The sequence below is a fragment of the Chiloscyllium punctatum genome, chromosome 33 (genome assembly GCF_047496795.1).
Source record: "Chiloscyllium punctatum isolate Juve2018m chromosome 33, sChiPun1.3, whole genome shotgun sequence".
Classification (NCBI taxonomy): domain Eukaryota; kingdom Metazoa; phylum Chordata; class Chondrichthyes; order Orectolobiformes; family Hemiscylliidae; genus Chiloscyllium; species Chiloscyllium punctatum.
In genome coordinates, this window is record NC_092771.1 from 10,250,264 (window position 1) to 10,269,386 (window position 19,123).

The 19,123-nt window shown below is 41.1% G+C and overlaps 1 protein-coding gene across 1 annotated transcript in view; it reads left to right on the top strand.

The window, feature by feature from the left end:
* LOC140458416 (tetraspanin-3-like) overlaps window positions 1-12,707 on the top strand; it is a 41,807-nt gene extending 29,100 nt beyond the window's left edge. The window contains exon 7 of the mRNA XM_072552946.1: window positions 12,050-12,707. Coding sequence (XP_072409047.1) covers window positions 12,050-12,142 — 93 coding nt within the window. The 3' untranslated portion in view covers window positions 12,143-12,707. The remainder of the gene's footprint in view (window positions 1-12,049) is intronic.
* Window positions 12,708-19,123: the final 6,416 nt, after the last annotated feature.

Genomic DNA, 19,123 nt, shown 5'->3' on the forward strand with positions numbered 1-19,123 from the left:
CACTGTTGATGAATTTGAGCTCTCGCCCTCACAACTTTGGCAACTCTTTAGTTCTTCACATTTCATGCTCTCCAGCCCTTAATCATTCCAATGTTGATTACTATGCTCTCAATTGCCTCAGCTGAGAGATCTGGGACTTCTATTCTAAACTACTTCATTTCTCGCTCACGCTCTTGCTCTCCTTTTTTGCTCCGTAAAAATACTCCGACCAAGCTTTTGCTCAGCTGGCCGTGTGTGCGACAGTGTCAAAAAATTGTTTGCTTACTGCTCCTGTGAAATGTCTTGTAGCATTTCCTTATATTCAAGGTGCTGTGTAAATGTTGCTATTTGTTTTTTGAGGCCTTTGGGACATCTGGGGAACATGAATGGTGTTATTCAGGAGTTAATATTTCAATCGAGTTTGCAGTGCTGCAGTTCAATAATGTAAAGCCACTTTATCAAGGCTGTTTTTATTTTGGGCTCTTGAAGTGCTGTGTCCATGCACTGATTCCTGTTGTTTAGGATACACAGCAGGCATACTGGATCTGATAATCTGCAATGAGACAAGATTAGTTGGCTGAGTAAATGTAGCCTGCTTACATTATGATGGAATTTTGCATTCAGGTTAAAGGAGAAAAGAGGTTGAAAGTCAGTATTTTGAATTTAAGTGAACTGGGAAAGTCAGGTTACGGGATAGGTCAATAAGGATTGAGCGGCAGACCTTTAAGACTGTTTTGGAATATTCAAGAATGTTCTCTCGAGTGAGATTAGATTCCCTACAGTGTGGAAACAGTCCACACTGACCCTCTGAAGAGTAACCCAACCAGACCCATTCCCTGAATTTACCCCTGACTAATGAACCTAACACTATATGGGCAATTTAGCATGGCCAATTCACCTAACCTGCACATCTTTGGATTGTGGGAGGAAACCCACGCAGATACAAGGAGAATGTGCAAACTCAACACAGTCGCCCATAGTTAGAATCGAACCCGGGTCCCTGGTGCTGAGGCAGCAGTGCTAACCACTGTGTGGATGTTCTGGAGGATAACATCCATGGCAACATTTTACATCTATCTTCTGTACTGACTGTAGGTAATATCTGAAACATAATTATGAATCTGAATGTGAAAGGGAGTGAGTAAATTCAGCAATTATGACCAGGGAGAGGTGCTGAAAATTAGGAACAAAATGAGTCCACTGGTGTTGACTGATTTAACCGAAGGCACTAAAAGTGGTAGCTCCTGCTGATTTTAACTTTACAGGATTTCCTAGACTCCGACAGAAGTCTCATCAGATAGTAAAATAGTGATTGTAACTCCCCCTATCCAAGAAAGAAGGGTGCTAGAAAGCAGGCAAATTCAGTACATTTAACCGGTCATCTATCTTCGGGAAATTGGGTTTTATTATAGCAGTAATGTCAGGTTACTTAAAAAATCTCTAAGCAATTGGGCAGTTACCATAATTTGAAAGGGGAATCATGTTTTGGCTTAATGTATGAGCTGCCTTTGAGGAAATAACCAGCAACGAGTGGAACCACAAGGTGTTATCTATTGAGATTTCCAGAAAGTAATTGATAAGATACCTCATCAAAAGTTCTTACATCATGAACTCCTATCTTGTGTAAAGAAAGTGGAAAGAGGATGGCTGGCTAGTAGGAAGTTGAGGGTTGGGTACAAATGGCTTTGTTTAAATGGGTTGGCAAGATACCCAAAAAATCGACCCCTGCTCTTTGGATACTACCTGACCTGCGCTTTTCAAGCACCCTGCTCTTGACCGGATATAAGTAGTATGCTGTGGGACAATGTTGGGACCTCAGTTATTTGCAATTTTCTATCAATGACATGAATGAAGGAACCAAATTTGCAAGTGGAGTATTATAGGAAAAATATAAAGTGATCTTGTCAATTTTGACAGGGAGAATAGAAAAATAGTACATTTTAAATGGAGAGAAATTCTTAATGGATACAGAAGGATCAAGGTGCATGAATCACTTAGTGTGCAGGTACAGCAAGTGATCAAGAAGGCAAATTGAATGCTGTTATTTTTTCCACAGGGAATGGAAAATAAATTCGGCATGTTTTGCAGCAGTTGTATAGGGGGTGGTGAGGCCACATCTGGAGTTGTGTACAGTTGGTTGCTTGTTTAAAAAATAATCCAAGTACGTTAAAGCAGCTCAGGAGACTCCGTCACCTGGCACCTTGGATGTGAAGAGCTATCCAATGGGGGAAGGTTGGGCAGGCTGGCCTTTATCAAATGGATTTTAGAAGAATGGGAAGTAACCTTGATGAAACTTAGATGCTGAGATGACTTCACCGGTGGATACTGAAAAGATGTTGCCTTTATGGGAAAGACCAGCACTCATAGTCATAGAGATGTACAGCATGGAAACAGATCCTTCGATCCAACCCATCCATGCCGACCAGATATCCCAACCCAATCTAGTCCCACCTGCCAGCACCCAGCCCATATCCCTCCAAACCCTTCCTATTCATGCACCCATCCAAATGCCTCTTAAATGTTGCAATTGTACCAGCCTCCTCTACTTCCTCTGGCAGCTTGTACCAGGGAAAACAGCCCCAGCCTGTTCAGCCTCTCCCTATAGCTCAAATCCGCCAACCCTGGCAACATCCTTGTAAGTCTTTTTGAACTCTTTCAAGTTTCCCAACATCTTTCTGATAAGGAGACCAGAATTTCATGCAATACTCCAACAGTGGCCTAACCAATGTCCTATACAGCCGCAACATGACCTCCCAACTCCTGTACTCAATGCTCTGACCAATAAACGAAAGCATACCAAACACCACCTTCACTATCCTATCTGCCCATGACTCCACTTTCAAGGAGCTATGAACCTATACTCCCAGGTCTCTTTGTTTGGCAACACTCCCTAGGACCTTACCATTTAAGTTTATACATCCTACTAAGATTTGTTTTTCCAAAATGCCATACCTTATTTATCTGAATTAAACTCCATCTGCCACTTCTCAGCCCAGTGGCCCATCTAATCAAGATCCTGTTGTAATCTGAGGTAACTCTTTGCTGTCCAGTACACCACCAATTTTGGTGTCAAATGTAAACTTACTAACTGTACATCTTATGCTCTCGTCCAAATCATTTATGTAAATGACGAAACGTAGAGGACCCAGCACTGATCCTTGTGGCACTCCACTGGTCACAGACCTCCAGTCTGAAGAACAACCCTCCACCACCACCCTCTGTCTTCTAGCTTTGAGTCAGTTCTGTATCCAAATGGCTAGTTCTCCCTTTATTCCATGAGATCTAACCTTGCCAACCTGTCTTCCATGGGGAACCTTGTCGAAAGTCTTACTGAAGTGCATAGAGATCACATCTACCGCTGTCCCCTCATCAACCCTCTTTGCTTCCTCAAAACACTCAATCAAGTTTGAGACATGATTTCCCATGCACAAAGCCAAGTTGACTATCCTGAATCAGTCCTTGCCTTTCCAAATACATGTACATCCTGTCCCTCAGGATTCCCTCCAACAACTTGCCCACCACTGATGTCAGGCTCACCAGTCTATAGTTCCCTGGCTTGTCCTTACCACCCTTCTTAAACAGTGGCACCACGTTTACCAACCTCCAGTCTTCCAACACCTCACCTGTGACTATCAATGATACAAATATCTCAGCAAGAGACCCAGTAATCACTTCTCTAGCTTCCCACAGAGTTCTAGGGTACACCTGATCAGGACATCCAACACTCCCTCCTCTGTAGTATGGGTATTTTACAAGATGTCACCATCTAATTCCCTACAGTCTATATCTTCCATGTCCTTTTCCACAGTAAATACTGATGCATAATACTCATTTGGTATCTTTTTTAAAAACTTGTTTCCCATTTAAGAGGAGGAAAAATGTTTTGTGGATCTCTTGTCAAGGGGAAGAAAGAGGCTTATGAGATGTGAAGGCATTTGAGAGCTAGAAGTTAGCCAGGAAGGACCTAAAGAGAGAGCCAAGAGCAGCTAGGAGGGAACATGAAAAATCTTTGGCAAGTAAGGTCAAGGAAAACCCTAAAGCTTTGTAGGTATATCAGGGATAAAAGAATGACTACAGTAAGATTAGGGCCAGTCAAGGAAAGTTGTGCGTGGAGTCTGAGGAAGTAGGGGAGGTGCTAAATTTCATCCGTATTCACACAGGTAAAAAAAAATGTTGTCGAGGAGAATACTGAGATATTATACTAGACGGGATTGTAATTCATAAGGAAGTGGTGTTAGCAATTCTGGAAAGTGTGAAAATAAGTCCCCTGGGATGGATGGGGTTTATCCTAGTATTCTCTGGGAATCTGAGGAGATTGCAGTATTTTGGGTTTGATCTTTGTTGTCATTGTCTACAGGAATAGTGTCAGAAAACTGGAGGATAGCAAACGTTGTTGTCCCCTTGTTCGAGAGCTGGAGTAGAGATAACCCTAGTAATTATAGACCAGTGAGCCTTACTTCGGTTCTGGGTAAAGTGTTGGAAAAGGTTGTAAGAGAGAGGATTTATAATCATCTAGAAAGGAATAAGTTGATTCGAGATAGTCAACATGGTTTGTGACTGGTAGGTCGTCCCTCAAAACCTTGAGGTCTTTTGAGAAGGTGATCAAACAGGTGGATGAGGGTAATGCGATTGTGGTGTATGTGGATTTCAGTAAGGCATTTGATAAGGTTCCCCATGGTAGGCTATTTTAGAAAATGTGGAGGCATTGGGATTGAGGGTGATTTAGCAGTTTGGATCAGAAATTGGCTGGCTGAAAGAAGACAATGGTGGTTGATGGGAAACGTTCATCTTGGTGTTCAGTTACTAGTGGTGTAGCACAAGGATCCCTTTTTGGACACTGTTCATTTTTATAAATGACCTGGATGAGGGCATAAAAGGATTGGTTAGTAAATTTACGGATGACTCTAAGGTCGGTGGAAGGTGCCGAAGGATGTTGCAGGTTGGAGAGATGTAGATGAGCTTGGTTGAGAGGTGGCAAATGGAATTTAATGTGGAAAAGTGAGGTGATTTGCTCTGGAAGGAGTAACAGGAATACAGAGTACTGGAGTTAATGGTAAGATTTTGGTAGTGTGGATGAGCAGAGATTTTGGTGTCCATGTACATAGATCTCTGAAAGTTGCCACCAGGTTTTTAGGGTTGTTAAGGTGTACAGTATGTTAGGTTTTATTGGTAGAGGGATTGAGTTTGAGCCATGAGGTCATGTTGCAGCTGTATAAAACTCCGGTGCAGCTGCACTTGCAAAATTGCATGCAGTTCTGGTCACCACATTATAAGAAGAATGTGGAAGCATTGGAAAGGATGCAGGGGAGATTTACCAGGATGTTGCCTGGTATGGAGGAAAAGGCTGTGGGGGACTTGAGGCTGATTTCTTTGGAGGGAAGGTTGAGAGGTGACTTAAAGACACAAGATAGTCAGAGGGTTGGATAGGATGGACAGTAAGAGCCTTTTTCCTTGGATGGTGATGGCTAGCATGAGGGCACATAGCTTTAAATTGAGGAGTGACATATTGAGCGCAACATTGAGGGTCGAAGGGCCTGTACTGCGCTGTGGTGTTCTGTTATGGAGTATCATAGAATCATAGCATTCCTTCAGTGTGAAAGCAGGCCCTTCAGCCTGTCAAGTCCATACTGACCTCCCTGAAGAGCATCCCACCCAGACCCAGTCACCCAACCTATGCATTTCCCATAGCTATTCCACATAGCCTGCTCAGCTCTGGACTGTGGGAGGAACCCCACACAGGCACAGGGAGAATGTGTGCAAACTCCACACAGCCACCCAAGGGTGGAATTGAACCCAGGTCCCTGGTGCTAAGGCAGTAGTGGTAACTGCTGAGCCACCCTGTCGCTTACTGTATCTTTAAAACTCTTCTCAGTGTGGTGGGGACATGGTCATTGAATATTTTAAGGGCAGAAATTAATGGTTTCTTGATTGAAGTTCTTTTGCAGGGAGGTCTGGCTGAAATATAAAAATAGAGGTCAGATCATGATTTTAGTGAATAGCAGAACAAGGTGGGGGAGCTGAGTGGAAGAGTGGTGCTGGAAAAGCACAACAGTACTCTCTTTCTCCTGGGGGAGCTGAGTGGTCTATTTTCTGTTTATTCATGCAGCTTCCTTTATTCCAGTCCCACAAGAAACAAGCTAATTGTTAGATGTTGGCATTCAGAAATCCAACCTAAAGCACTAGTTTTAAAAGTTGTCCTTCTCACTTCACATCTTTTTGCTATCTTTTCTGGATCTGTAGCAGTTGATCTTAATTTATTTCTGTAGTTTTTGCAAAACTTGTTGACCCCAAGCTTGGTCAGCATCAAAAATGTGGCAATAAAGTTGTCACTTATGCAATGGCCTTCAAAAGTGGATCTTTTGTTCCAGTGACTGCTTTGCTGATGGGCAGCTGGCCTGCAGTAGTTTCTGTTTTGCAATTTGATTCAGGGTGTGGGAAAGGTTGTCATGAGACGGCATAAAGAGTATCCCTTTAGCATTGTAGTCTACTCCGTTATTTACCAGTTTGATTTGTGAGACTCACCCTTGGGCAAATGAATAACTCTGCATGGAACAATTGGAAATTCTCTCTCTGGTGGCTTTGTAGTTTTTCATCACCCTCCCCCCACCAATCTCTAATGCTTTTGTTTTCCTCTGTCATAGAGGAATCTCCTTTTGATTTACAGATTTTTCCAAATGCTGAGGAGAAAAAAAAACTGCATCAATAGTGCCTTGCTATGTCCAAAAGGGATTTTAATGCACCTCAGAAACAAAAACTTTCAAATTTCAGGCTTCTGTCATTGATTTACATGTAGCAAATTCCAGGATACAATGATTAGGTAATATATTATAGCATGAGTTGAAGCAGGAATGTTGAATGATTTGCTCCTTGAATAGGTTCATGGGATCTTTAGATAAGATCAAACAACCTACCTTATTAGGTGGCTCTATTTATGTTACGTTGCTCACAAAACTTGATTTTGTTTTTGTTGGAACTCTGGCAGTTTCCCTGAAACTGAACCACGAGACCTGTGATAAGCGGGCTTCCCATGTTTATTGCAAATGGTGGTTGATCTGATTTGCATGCATTTCAGTTCCAATGGTGAATACTGCACAACTTGCAGTGTGCACATACAAAACTAAAATACCGTGGTGCTGGCAATGTGAAATATAAACCAACAATTCTGGAAATACTTAAGTCATGCAGCATCTGTATAGGGAAGCAGATCTAACGTATCAGGTTCTGATTCAGGATTATCAACCTGGAACATTAATGCTTTCTCTCTATGGAATCAGCCAGACGTGATTGATTATGTCAAGCATTTTTTATCTTCATTACACTCTCTGTTTGTGGAGGTTATATGTGCAACAATCATGTGAGCATCAAATATAGTAGTTTTGTGTAACATTTAGTTCCTTGAGAGAATGCTGACACCCTGAAAACCTCAGTAGATTGTGCAGTACCCCTGCCCAGTGAAGTCATTCCATCCTGTTTGCTCATATTTATTTGTGCTCATTTGGACGCTGCCTTTTTTAAATCAGTCAAGTGTTTCTCGGTGTGTATGCACAGAGCTTCCGGCATGTGCAATTTGACCCTGTTGGGTTGGGAGACTTAATGTGGCGGTGCCGGTGTTGGACTGTGGTGGACAAAGTCAAAAATCTCAACACCAGGTTGTAGTCCAACAGGTTTATTTGGAAGTACAAGCTTTCGGAGCATTGCTCCTTTGTCAGGTAGCTAGTGGGGCAAGATCATAGGACGCAGAATTTATAGTAAAAGATCAAAGCATTGTTCAACTGATGCGATGTATTGAACAAACCTAGATTGCTGTTAAGTCTTTAATCACTTAAAATGGGGATGCAGGGGTTGGTAGAGTTGTGTGGTGCTCAAAAAGCACAGCAGGTCAGGCAGCACCCGAGGAGCAGGAGAATAGTCAGCCATGAACTTACACACAGGGTCTTCCAACTTTAGATCTGGCCTAGCTTCATAGTTTGTGTAGTGACTTTGTTCCTGATCAAGACAGGAGAAGATGCCTTGTGATGCAGCATAAAATTGCACACTTAAGAATGAATCTCACTGCTCTAGGTGACACTGCAGTTGGTTTACCTAATCTGTTTTGCTTGGAACTCAATTGTAATATATGTATTGAACTAGTGCAGTTAATGTTAGGCTGCAAAGTGCTGGACCTATTTTACAAAAATAGATGGTTTGAGGAGCTGTTTGAGATTTAGTCAGCTGGCAGAATTAATAGAATGGTTTTCTAATTTGTGTCCAAATGTGGAAAGGACTTTTATTTAAGTGCTATTTATGAGTGGTACTTTGTGAACTGAAATGTATTCAATCATTTACTCATTTAATGTGGAAATGGAGATAAAACTTTACAATAAAATCTCAATGCCTGTATGGCAAATGCTCTGACCTTAAGTATTTCAATGGAAGCTGATATAAAAAGCCTTGAAGTTTTAAAATACATCTTATCCAGCACCAACAATGGGAAATAAGTTATTTATCCCATATTGCCATTTGACTAGCTATGCCTTCTCTTTTTTTTGCATTTGTCCTTTTTCTCCAGATATTTTCATGCCTTTCCTTGACAAATTAATATCTGAATTGTCTCCTTCAGGTTTCATCTCCCAAGTTTGCTTTTTACTGACTAATTTTGACTTCCTTTGTGTGCCAACACCACACGGACAGCAATAATTCAAGAAGTTCTCATATCATAACCTTGAGGTCAATGAGAGATGGGGCAGTAATGCTCGCACAGCTAGTACCAGTACTTTCTCTATTTCATTTTTGATGTGTGGACCTCCAAGTTCTCCAAAACTGGAAGTTAGTGCATCGCCATTCCAATCTGTGTGCAGAACCTCTGTGACCATAAGATGTAAGATCAGAAGGCTATTTGGTCCATTGAGTATGCTCTGTCATTCGATCGTGGCTAATGTGTTTCTCCAGCCTTTTCCCTGTAACTCTTGATCCACATACCAATCAGGAACCTATCTGTTTTAAATACATTCAGTTACTTGGCCTCCACAGCACTTTGTGGCAATGAGTTCCACACATTAACCAGTCTGTTTTGCAAAACTTATTTTTTTGACAGGTTGTGGCAAATGCATTGAGAATGAGTGGTTAAACCAGATTGTGAAAACATTATAAAATGGAGCAACGGTTATCCTTGTTGGTTAGACTTGTCTTAACCTGCTGTTCCATTTTGTAGTTATTATTTGTGTGGTTTCCTATAAATAGGAAAGATATGCTTCACTAATTCACTCTCTCTCCCCACACATAAGTTGAAATTGCAGTCATTAAGTTGTTAATCAAAAAACTGACTTTTGGAAAATAAACCGGTCCCATCCCATGTTGTAAAGGCCTATTCGTACACCAAATGATATTTTATTTTATAAATGTTTTTCAAGCTGTAACTTTTTAAATCCTTTCATGTATAATTTTTTTCTTTGAATTACTGAAGAGATGAGCTATGACTGCCATTTTGATGGAATTTGCTTTTACTTTAATAAAATGTAAAATAGTGTTTGGTTAGTGATTACAAGGCAAGATTGGAAGGTTCTTGGGTTCCTTTTGTCAGCTGCCTGAGTAAAGTGAAATCAGGTTGACTGCTATCTGAAGCTACCTATTTGATTAGTCTTTATCCACCCCCAGTATTTGAATACAGTTTCAATTTTGCATGGATTGTGTTCTGGCTATCAGAAGCTGCTACTCCATAAGGATGCTAACTGTTGATGTGGTAATGTGCTTGATGCACGATCCTACAATTAGGTTAACGTGGCATTTTTCAGGAAATGAAGATTTCTGAAACATCTAATTCATTTCATTTAATCGTCTTCATTTGGTTAACCCTTAGTTCTGATTGTAGTGCAGACATGAAAGAATGTTTATATACTCTGTGGTCTTAGTAGTGTAAAATCCTGGAATATTTATGTATGTACTCAGTGAATCCTGTAATTGAATGCAGAGGTTTCATGTCCTCCTAATAAGTTAAAAAGATTTCAAACAATTCAATATCCAGAGTCTGGGGGCTCCGACTTGAGTGTTCTAAGCCAAATTGTTGTATGCCTTTTAGGACATTGTTTCATACTGGTACAAATTGAACTGTGGTATTATGGCATCCCGTCAAAGCTCAGTTTAAAAATCCCTCATTCTGAACTGCACTTAAGCATACTGATTATTTGGAGGTGGATAATATGGTTGCTGTTTGAAATGTGGAGAGGGGGTGTAAATACTGTGATCAAAGGTCTTTCAGTTCCAGGCTACCCCTGCAAATCTGGATGACTGCTACATTTTGGCTTTACATGAATAAGTTGAAAAGTGTGATGCTGAAAAAAACACAGCAGGCTAGGCAGCATCCGAGAAGCAGGAGAATCAACGTTTCGGGCATAAACCCTTCAGAAACGTCGATTCTCCTGCTTCTCGGATGTTGCCTGGCCTGCTGTGTTTTTCCAGCACCACACTTCAACTCTGGTCTCCAGCATCTGCAATCTTCACTTTCTCCTTTTACATGAATAAGTGCAACCATGACACACACTCCATCTGTTGAATGTCTTTTCTTAATGAAACCTCCTTGATCTTCTCTGCAACATGTTGATGTTTCTAATTTATGGATGCAGGTCATAGACGCTGGACATACACCCCCTCACCCCTAATTTTTATGCTGTTTGTTCTCCTCACTTGCAATCTCTCCTTTTTCTTTTTACTTTCACTGTCCCCTGCCCAAAGACAAAATTTGAAGGCTAAGACAAAACATGATTTGGGATTTGATTTTAGTAAAATCTCATTTAGCAGTCTAGGCTCTAAGCTATGGCGTTTAATCCTCTGAAGCTTACCATCTTGGTACACTCACCTTTTAAGACTTTCTTTAAATGAGCTTGCCATCTCCTGTGCATGATGTAAAGTTCTGTTAATGTCCTTGTGAGGCATCTTTTGACAGTTTTCCTATAGAAAAGGTGTTATAAAAATCTGTACCATAGATTTTTGAAACAAACCTTTTCAAGCTAACCTTGTATTGCATTATATTTGGTGGCACCAATATTCTTAATTGTGTAGATATTTTAATCAACCTGGTAAGATTTTTAATGACACCACAGGAACAGGTGGTACTTGAATGTAGGTGGGGTCTTTATAGTTGAGAAAAGCCTGGCATTGCAAATTTTGTGATCATAAAAATAGGAGATTAAGTTGAATAGCCTTTCCATAACTTTCTCCCTTTTACCAGATGGGAGTGAAAGTAAAGTGTACAAATGCTACTATTTTATTGGCCATCGTTCAGTTCAGTGCATAATGGACCCGGTTGTGTACTCTAGCCAGTATTGTTTGTTATATCCTGCTGGTGAACACTCCCCTGTGTGATGTTTATAATTTATTTAACTCTTGGAAGCCCTGTCCTATTGCTTTGTTTATTGATAATGAGCTCTCCAGCCTGTGTGCAGTGTTACAGAAGTTCAAGGGAAATGCAAATTTTTCACGTTACTCAAAAATTTGACTTTCCTCTGCCATCTGTATTTGAAACAAAATTGGTCTTTTCCATTTTCTAACATCCCCATGATAGGTAATAGATTATTGCACCTTTTAAATAATGTTAACCCAGTCCCTCAAACAGTGCTGTTAGTCACAAGAAACATTCTGGCCTATGCATTGCAGTGATTTGGTTTTCCCAAAGCAATGCTCTATTCTAAAAGACAAATTTAGGATGGATTGGAAAATTTTACACTTGTCTGATCACAGTCACATCCAGAAATGGGCATAAAAGTAGAACGTGTTTTTTGATTTTATTCTAGAGCTGATTAGATGCTTCAATGGCAGACTTTAGTCGAATTAAGTTGGGCCAATTGTCTGTCCTTGCCTGTTACTTACGGTCTTATTTGGTCAGATAGTGGAATTGAGCTGTGTAACTGTCCTTGCAGTTTTATACACTATATTCTTTTGTGGGAGGGTATTGTGCATGCATATAAGCAGGAGGCCACTGCAATGGAAAACAAAATGAACTGATTATAAAGTTTGTGTTTGAATGAACCTTAGCAGAAGGTTCTTTCCTTTTTTTTTTTACGTCTCGCACCAGTAATATTTACTATTTTCTTCCTAGTTGCTGGGCATGCTGTGCGCCTTCGTTGTGCTGTGCAGGCGGAGTGGCGATCTTGCCTACGAGCCCCTTATTCCTGGAGGGACCTATGCATAAGCTGTTGCCTGGGTGTTCTGTTCTCCCCTCTCCCTTTCTCCACCCCCCCCCCCCCCCCCCCCCCCCCCAATCCCCTCGATCAGCCTGCCATTTCCATCATTGGAAAGCTCAGACTGGGTTTCTGGCATTGAAGTGGTTCTTTTGTATATATCAAGTAAATCTAAAGCACATTTCACAGTCCAAGCTGCTGGGTTTAGTTCGCACAAAAGTGCACACTGAATGGGTGCACTGAGAGACCCTGTATAACTAGTAGAGATTAAACTGTACAAAAATGACTACTAAAACTGTAGCAATCAAGGAAACTGTAATCACTAACTGATCATTTTGAAACTGATCTTCCAAGATTTAAGCATTAACTTTATTGTCCTTAGCCTATCAACTGAATTTTGTTTTAGTTTTACTGTGTACTATCAAAATATTTTACATTGTATAGTATTTTTTCCAGTTTGTCTGTGTAGTGAGTTATAATGAGAAGTTTTATGTTGTCCCTTGAAATAATGCAGCCTTTTAGCAAGGATCGGGTATGTGAACTGAATTAATGAAAATAAAGATTGTTAAAACCAAAGTTGTTGTATTCTTTGTTGGTTTAAGTGTGATTTAGGTGAACAAACACAGTACTTCACTCATAAAATTGTTCTGCACCAAGCCAGGTAGTTCACATGCACCTGTTTGTTTCATGTTTTCTAATGTCTGCTGACCTTGGGATATTTTAGTACAGCTCTTCGCCCCCTTGGGAATGGGAAGTATAACAATTAAATTATTCACTATCACTTTAATGTGATAATCTTCAACAAATATTACTATAAAACTATCTCATCATTTGTTAGTGTTATTTGTTTGATAGGCAAGAATCAATCCTTTATGAAACTAAAGGAGAAAACTTGTGGGGGTGATTATAACTTGGACAACTTGAAAATTCTTTTGAAGTGATAGCTGTGTCACCAATCCCTAATTGTGCTAGAACTGAATTATTTTGACAGACCATTTCAGACAGCAGTTGAGTCAACCACATTGCTGTGTATGCAGTCACATGGAAGGGCTGGGTAAGATTCACTAATGGAAGGAATTTGTCAATCTGATTTTTTCTTTTTGGATAATCAATGATGGGTTTTGTAGTTACAACTGCGAGTTTTCAATTCCTGTTTTTAATCAAATGAACCAGTTGCCATAGGACTAGAAGTAGTAGTTCCAGACCATTAGCCTGGGCCTCTGGATTAGTAATCCAGTGACATTACAACAACACCCCTATCTTCTTACAAACCCATTTTGTGCCTGTTACCTATATTTGCAGTGAAAAGAGCACTGCATTCATGTTAGACAATATGGTAGACATAGGGTTCATGCAGAAGGTAGTTAACCAGGGACTGTGAACTATCTAGCATATTAAACCTATTGGTAGTGCACTGTCTGAAGTCCAACCCCAGAAACATGGGTACGGAATCTAAGCTGATACAACCTGAGGAATTTCACTCTTTGCAAAGTGCCTTTTTGGATGCGACAAATAAACCAATGTCCTGTGGCATGATTCAAAGCACAGGGGAGTTATCTTGAATGCCTAGCCATCAAAGGATCCAACTAGTCACTTAATGCCCTTTTAGCCTTGAGTGGAGACACATTTAGCTGTCATGTGTCCTGTGCTACCAATAGTGATTAGGAAGCAAAAATAATTTTTGCTTCATGCTGTACTCTTACTTACTTTAGTAAAGAGCTTTGGGGTAGTCTCAAGGTACATTTATAGATGTTCAGCCAAAGATATTGAGAAAACAGTCAAAACAAAAATGGTAAATCTCTAAACTAGTTATAAGTAAATTTTAAATCTGCAAGAGGAGCTTGGAACTACGAAGTAGTTTGAAGCCATTTGATTTTCACATCTTGTAACCAAATATAAATGTGTAAAGTATTTAATTGGCTGTAAAGCACTTTGGAATATTCCAAGATGGTAAAGGGTGATACATAAGTATAGCCTTTAATTTTATCTCCAGCTAGTGCCTGTCTCGACCAGACAACAGGGAGAGTGTTCTACTTAGCTCTAGTATTCCTGATATTTACACACAAGGCGTTGGCATGGTCTAACTGAATTTCCATGAGCTGTCATGCCACAAGTGATTCTTTTTATTATTTATCAACCATAGTTCTTAACAATGAATAGTGTTTAGTATAGCTGCTGTTTAAGCCTAAAGCAAGATAATATTCAGTTGTTCAATCTTGCGGGTATTTAAGGATTGTGGCAAAAATTCTCTTTCCACAGTATTCAATCAAATATTAGTTTCCCCCCCCCCCCCCCCCCCTCCATGCCCCCATCAGCTTAACCCTTATCATGGAATTTGAGGCTGCCATTATTTACAATCCTAACCACTACCTGAATTTTTAAGCAAATGTAGAGCCAGCTTGAGGAACAGTTGTGTAGAGACCAGGGAACTTTAGGGTTAAGTGGCCATCCTATACTGAGTTAATTGAGCTCCATAGGATAAACAGTACAGGAGCTTCAATGTGGGTCCTCGAGTAATGGTGGTATGGTGAGGAGGGGGGGAGTAGGGGAAGAATGACTGGTGATTTGGGGGGGGGGGGGGGGGGGGGGGAGGGGAGAGAGAGAGGGGGTGTGTGGGTGTGGAGGAAAGGAGCAGGATGATAGCTCAGTCAGGGGCAACACAGATTTGCTTCCAACCTTGGGTGGCCATCTGTGTGGAGTTTGCACATTTCTCCCAATGTCTATAGGTTTTCATCAGGTGCTTCAGTTGCCTCCCACAGTCCAAAGATGTGCAGGTTAGTTGAATTGATCATGCTAATTTGTCCATATCTAAGGAATGTGCAGGCTAGGTGGATTGGCCATGGGAAATGCAGGGTTACAGGGATAGGGTAGGGTAGAAGGTTGGGTTTGGATGGGATGTTCCTCTGAGTCAGTGCAGTCTGGCTAAACAACTTCTTCTGTCTGCACTGTAGGGATTCTAAGAAAAAATGCCCTCGTTCGTATTTGACATTTGTGCAAAAGGGCATCTCACAAGTTGGTTGTGCTCTGCTGCCTGCAATTTTTACTCAAACAATCTGTCACTAAACTGCTGGAGGTCTTCTGGTGCAGTCATCAACCTGCCTGGCAGTGTTATCAATCTTCTAGTCCTTCTAATACACCAATGGCAGGTGGTTAAGAGTTGGGTGCATTCCTGGTCAGGCATGCATGGATTTGGCCATCACTGTCCCTAACTCTGGACCACAGCACAACAATAGAACCATATGATAACATCATAACTCTGCAGCCTGGATGACCAGAGGCAGGTGGGAAGAGGTTCTGCTGAGCTTGGCTGACCGGTACCAACACCACTGGGTTCAATCCCTTTCCTGGCTGGCTTGAATTCAGGACCTGCATCCTTGCTGTACTCCACAGTAGTGGTGCTGCAGGCCTGCCCTACCTGCAGCCGAGAACTGAAGCAGAGGTTGCTCGCACCACTGTGGTTTGAGCACTTGACTGGTGCAATGCAACATAGCTCAGCTTCACGGTCATGGGAGAAAAAGAGACCAAAGTAACAATCAGGAATTACAGCTTGTGCCATTGTTCACAACGCTTTTGTGTTTGGTGTCACAGTAAGAACTTTCAATAGACTCTGAGCTGCTTTGATGTTACCTGATCTACAAAACTGCTACTTTGTACGAGGCATCTATTGTTTTACTGCAGGGCAGGCTTCAAGTTTTATTGTAAGCATAGTATTCCTCATGGACTTAATTTGTCAGCCTGTGAGAATGTACAAACATCAGAACTGTAAACTTGTTTTATTGCTGTGGGGGGCATTCATACAATTGGGGCAGAGTTCAGTGAATCAATGATGTTTGCCGATCATACATAGACTGTGTATAGTCATGGAGATATCTCATAATGATCAAAGTATAACCCACAATCTCCACTAGTTTCTTCAAGCCTCAAATTTTAATGATTTTACCAGAAATGGAATAACTCTTAAATTTTTTTCATCTAATTATTGCCAATTACTTTTGAATGCACCACCTCTTCACTTTGAGGTTCACCTACTTTACCAAATAGACTCCTTCGTACCCCAATGACTACTGTCATTTGCCGCCTTTAAATATAGGCCACTTATTCCAGCTGTATTCTTGTTCTTCCCTTTGGTTCAACGGTTAGGACTCTTGCCTCAGAGTCAGAAGATTGTAGGGTTCAAGCTCCATTCTTGAGAACTTGAGCATAGAAATCTGGGCTGATGTGTAAGAGCAGTAGTGGGGGAATGCTGCACTGCCTGAGGTGCTGAGTCTCCAATGAGATGTTGAATTGAGGCCCTTTCTGGCCTTCATCAAAAACTGTCCCATGGAGGTTTGGAGAATAAGGAAATTTTCTGTGTCCTGATCAAACCTACCCCTCCATCAGCATCGCAGAAAGCAAATAATCATTTGATAGTGAATTAGTCATTGGCAACAAAACACCCACATAGTCACAGAGATGTATAGCATGAAAACCGACCCTTCGGTCCAACCCGTCCATGCCGACCAAGGGTCGGGGAGTCCAGAACTAGAGGGCATAGGTTTAGGGTGAGAGGGGAAAGATATAAAAGAGACCTAAGGGGCAACCTTTTCATGCAGAGGGTGTGGAATGAGCTGCCAGAGGAAGTGGTGGGGGCTGGTACAATTGCAACATTTAAGAAGCATTTGGATGAGTAAATGAATAGGAAGGGTTTGGAGGGATATGGGCTGGGTTCTTATCAATTTTTTTAAAATTGGGATTAAAGCTGTCCCCTTCATAATTTTCTGTATTTGAATTGTGAGACTCAAGTATGTTTCAAAAAGTATTTAAATTTTAATAAATCTACCCAATACCACTGTTATTCAATATTTGGGAATTCTTATCAGAGCTGGCATTGTGTGGTGTGGCTTAATTCCAAAGTATTAGTTAAAAAGGAACTTAATGCTTCCAGCAAAGGGTAATCTATTAGTCCTCTGCTGCAAGATTTCGTTACCAGACAAATAGATTGATCTGCCTTTCAAAGAAGAGAGACAGAGGTCACCTTTTACAAAGAGTCTGGGAGGCTTATGTACATCACTTATGAAACAGCTCTGTGCAGCGAAGGAAAAGGGAGAAAGTTACTGTTGATCCAGCCCTCTGCCATGAGTGAGTGTGGTGCATTTCATGGGAATGTCTGTTCCAAAGAGAATCCATGATAATTATTCTAATTAGGGCTGACCTTGAGGGCAGGATCATTGTCATCCTGTGACCCAGAGAGGCTAACGTTCAAGAATTTCCCAGGATGGAGTCTGACATCGACTTATTCATAGTCTTAAAGATGAATGTTTCTTCTAAAATAAAATTTAGAAACCATCATAAATTTGCAAAGAGGAAGCTGAATGAGGTTCGCTAGCAGAATCCATCTTAATGTAGTTTAGTGAGGTTTTGGTAAACTTGCAGTTTACAGATTTTAATCAAACTTTTGTTTGAAAAAAATGTTTGCTTGCAATTTTCTCAATATGTGATAATAGTAATAACTTGTAATTCATCTTATGAATGCAAATCCCAGCCATATGAAAGTGAATTAAATAATTACAGCGGTTGTTAGACAATTGCCAGTGTCTTGGCTGCAATAGCTGCTGAAGAAACTTGACTACCTCTCAAGATATAGGAGAAATTTCTTTTTCAGTAAAGTGGGTGCTGTCACCACATGCTAATGTCAAACACAATTTTTCAGTCTCTCATTCAGTGATTTCTTCACTCCCAATGAATCCAAGTGAGCTATGTCAGTGTTTGCACCCTGTGCCAGCTTCCTCACACCCTACGTGATTTAGCCCCTCCAAGTACCCTTCTAGTCCGTTCTCCCTCTGTTTATACCAATGATTACAGTCATGCTAGTCATCTCATCCACTTCCTGAAGTAGCAGGTTCCAAACTCTCATCACTCTGGGTGACCATTTTTCCAGAATTCCTAATTGGTTTTATTTGTGTTCTATGATTCTAAATTTTGGCCTCTCCTGTAAGTGGAAACGTCTATGTAAATGCAAGAGAGGGATTTAATCTCTAGTCACGTCTCGGCCTTTCTCTTCTCGAGAATAGAGAGCCAGCACGTTCAATGTTTATTGATTGGTGTAACCTTTTGATTCTGACATCTCCCTGTGGTTTTTTTTCCCCACCTCCAGCACTTTAAAGGGAGAAACTGCAGAGATGGCTGAACAGGAAACAACAAGTGATGTCATCCCAACTCTCATGGCTGCCAAGAATAGGGCAGCATGGTAGCACAGTGGTTAGCATCGCTGCTTTACAGCACTCGGGACCTGGGTTAGAGTCCACCCTTGGGTGACTGTCTGTGTGGAGTTTGCATCTTTGCCCCGTGTCTCTGTGGGTTTCCTCCAGCTGCTCCAGTTTGCTTTGCCCATCAAAGTTCTGCAGATTAAGGTGGATTGACCAAGCTAAATTGCCCACAGTATCCAGGGATCTCCAGGCTAGGTGGATTATCCAGGGGAAATGCAGAGATACAGGGATAGGGTGGATCTGGTGGGATGCTCTGTAGAGTTGGTGTGGACTTAATGGGCTGAGTAGCGTGCTTCCAAACTTGGAAGCTCTATGGTTTTAACCGTTGGCTCTATCTCACCACCTGTAGGTGGACCTTGTTACTACAATCCCTTCATAAGTCTATATAAATACAGTATTTTGCTGAAGCTTGTTTCAAGAGTTTGTTCCTATAGTCTTTCAAAGAGGCCACACTGCAGCCTATCTCCCCCATTTCCCTCTTTTCCATTTTGTATTAATCATCTTACTTGGGGACATGGCAGATATCTTTGTAAACCTTAGCTACACTTACTACTTCTAGGTCTTAAATTCTGCACCCCTCCCTCGCTGAGAATGGCATGATCAACTGTGAACTGCAGTTAGGGAAATGAGGGGAAAAAAAGGGGGCCTTATATTATCTTGTTACATTATGGTGAGTTCCACAAATGAAAACAGATTAGAATTGCAGCTTACTTGAGCCATGTAGTTAATAAACTACACAACTTTTTA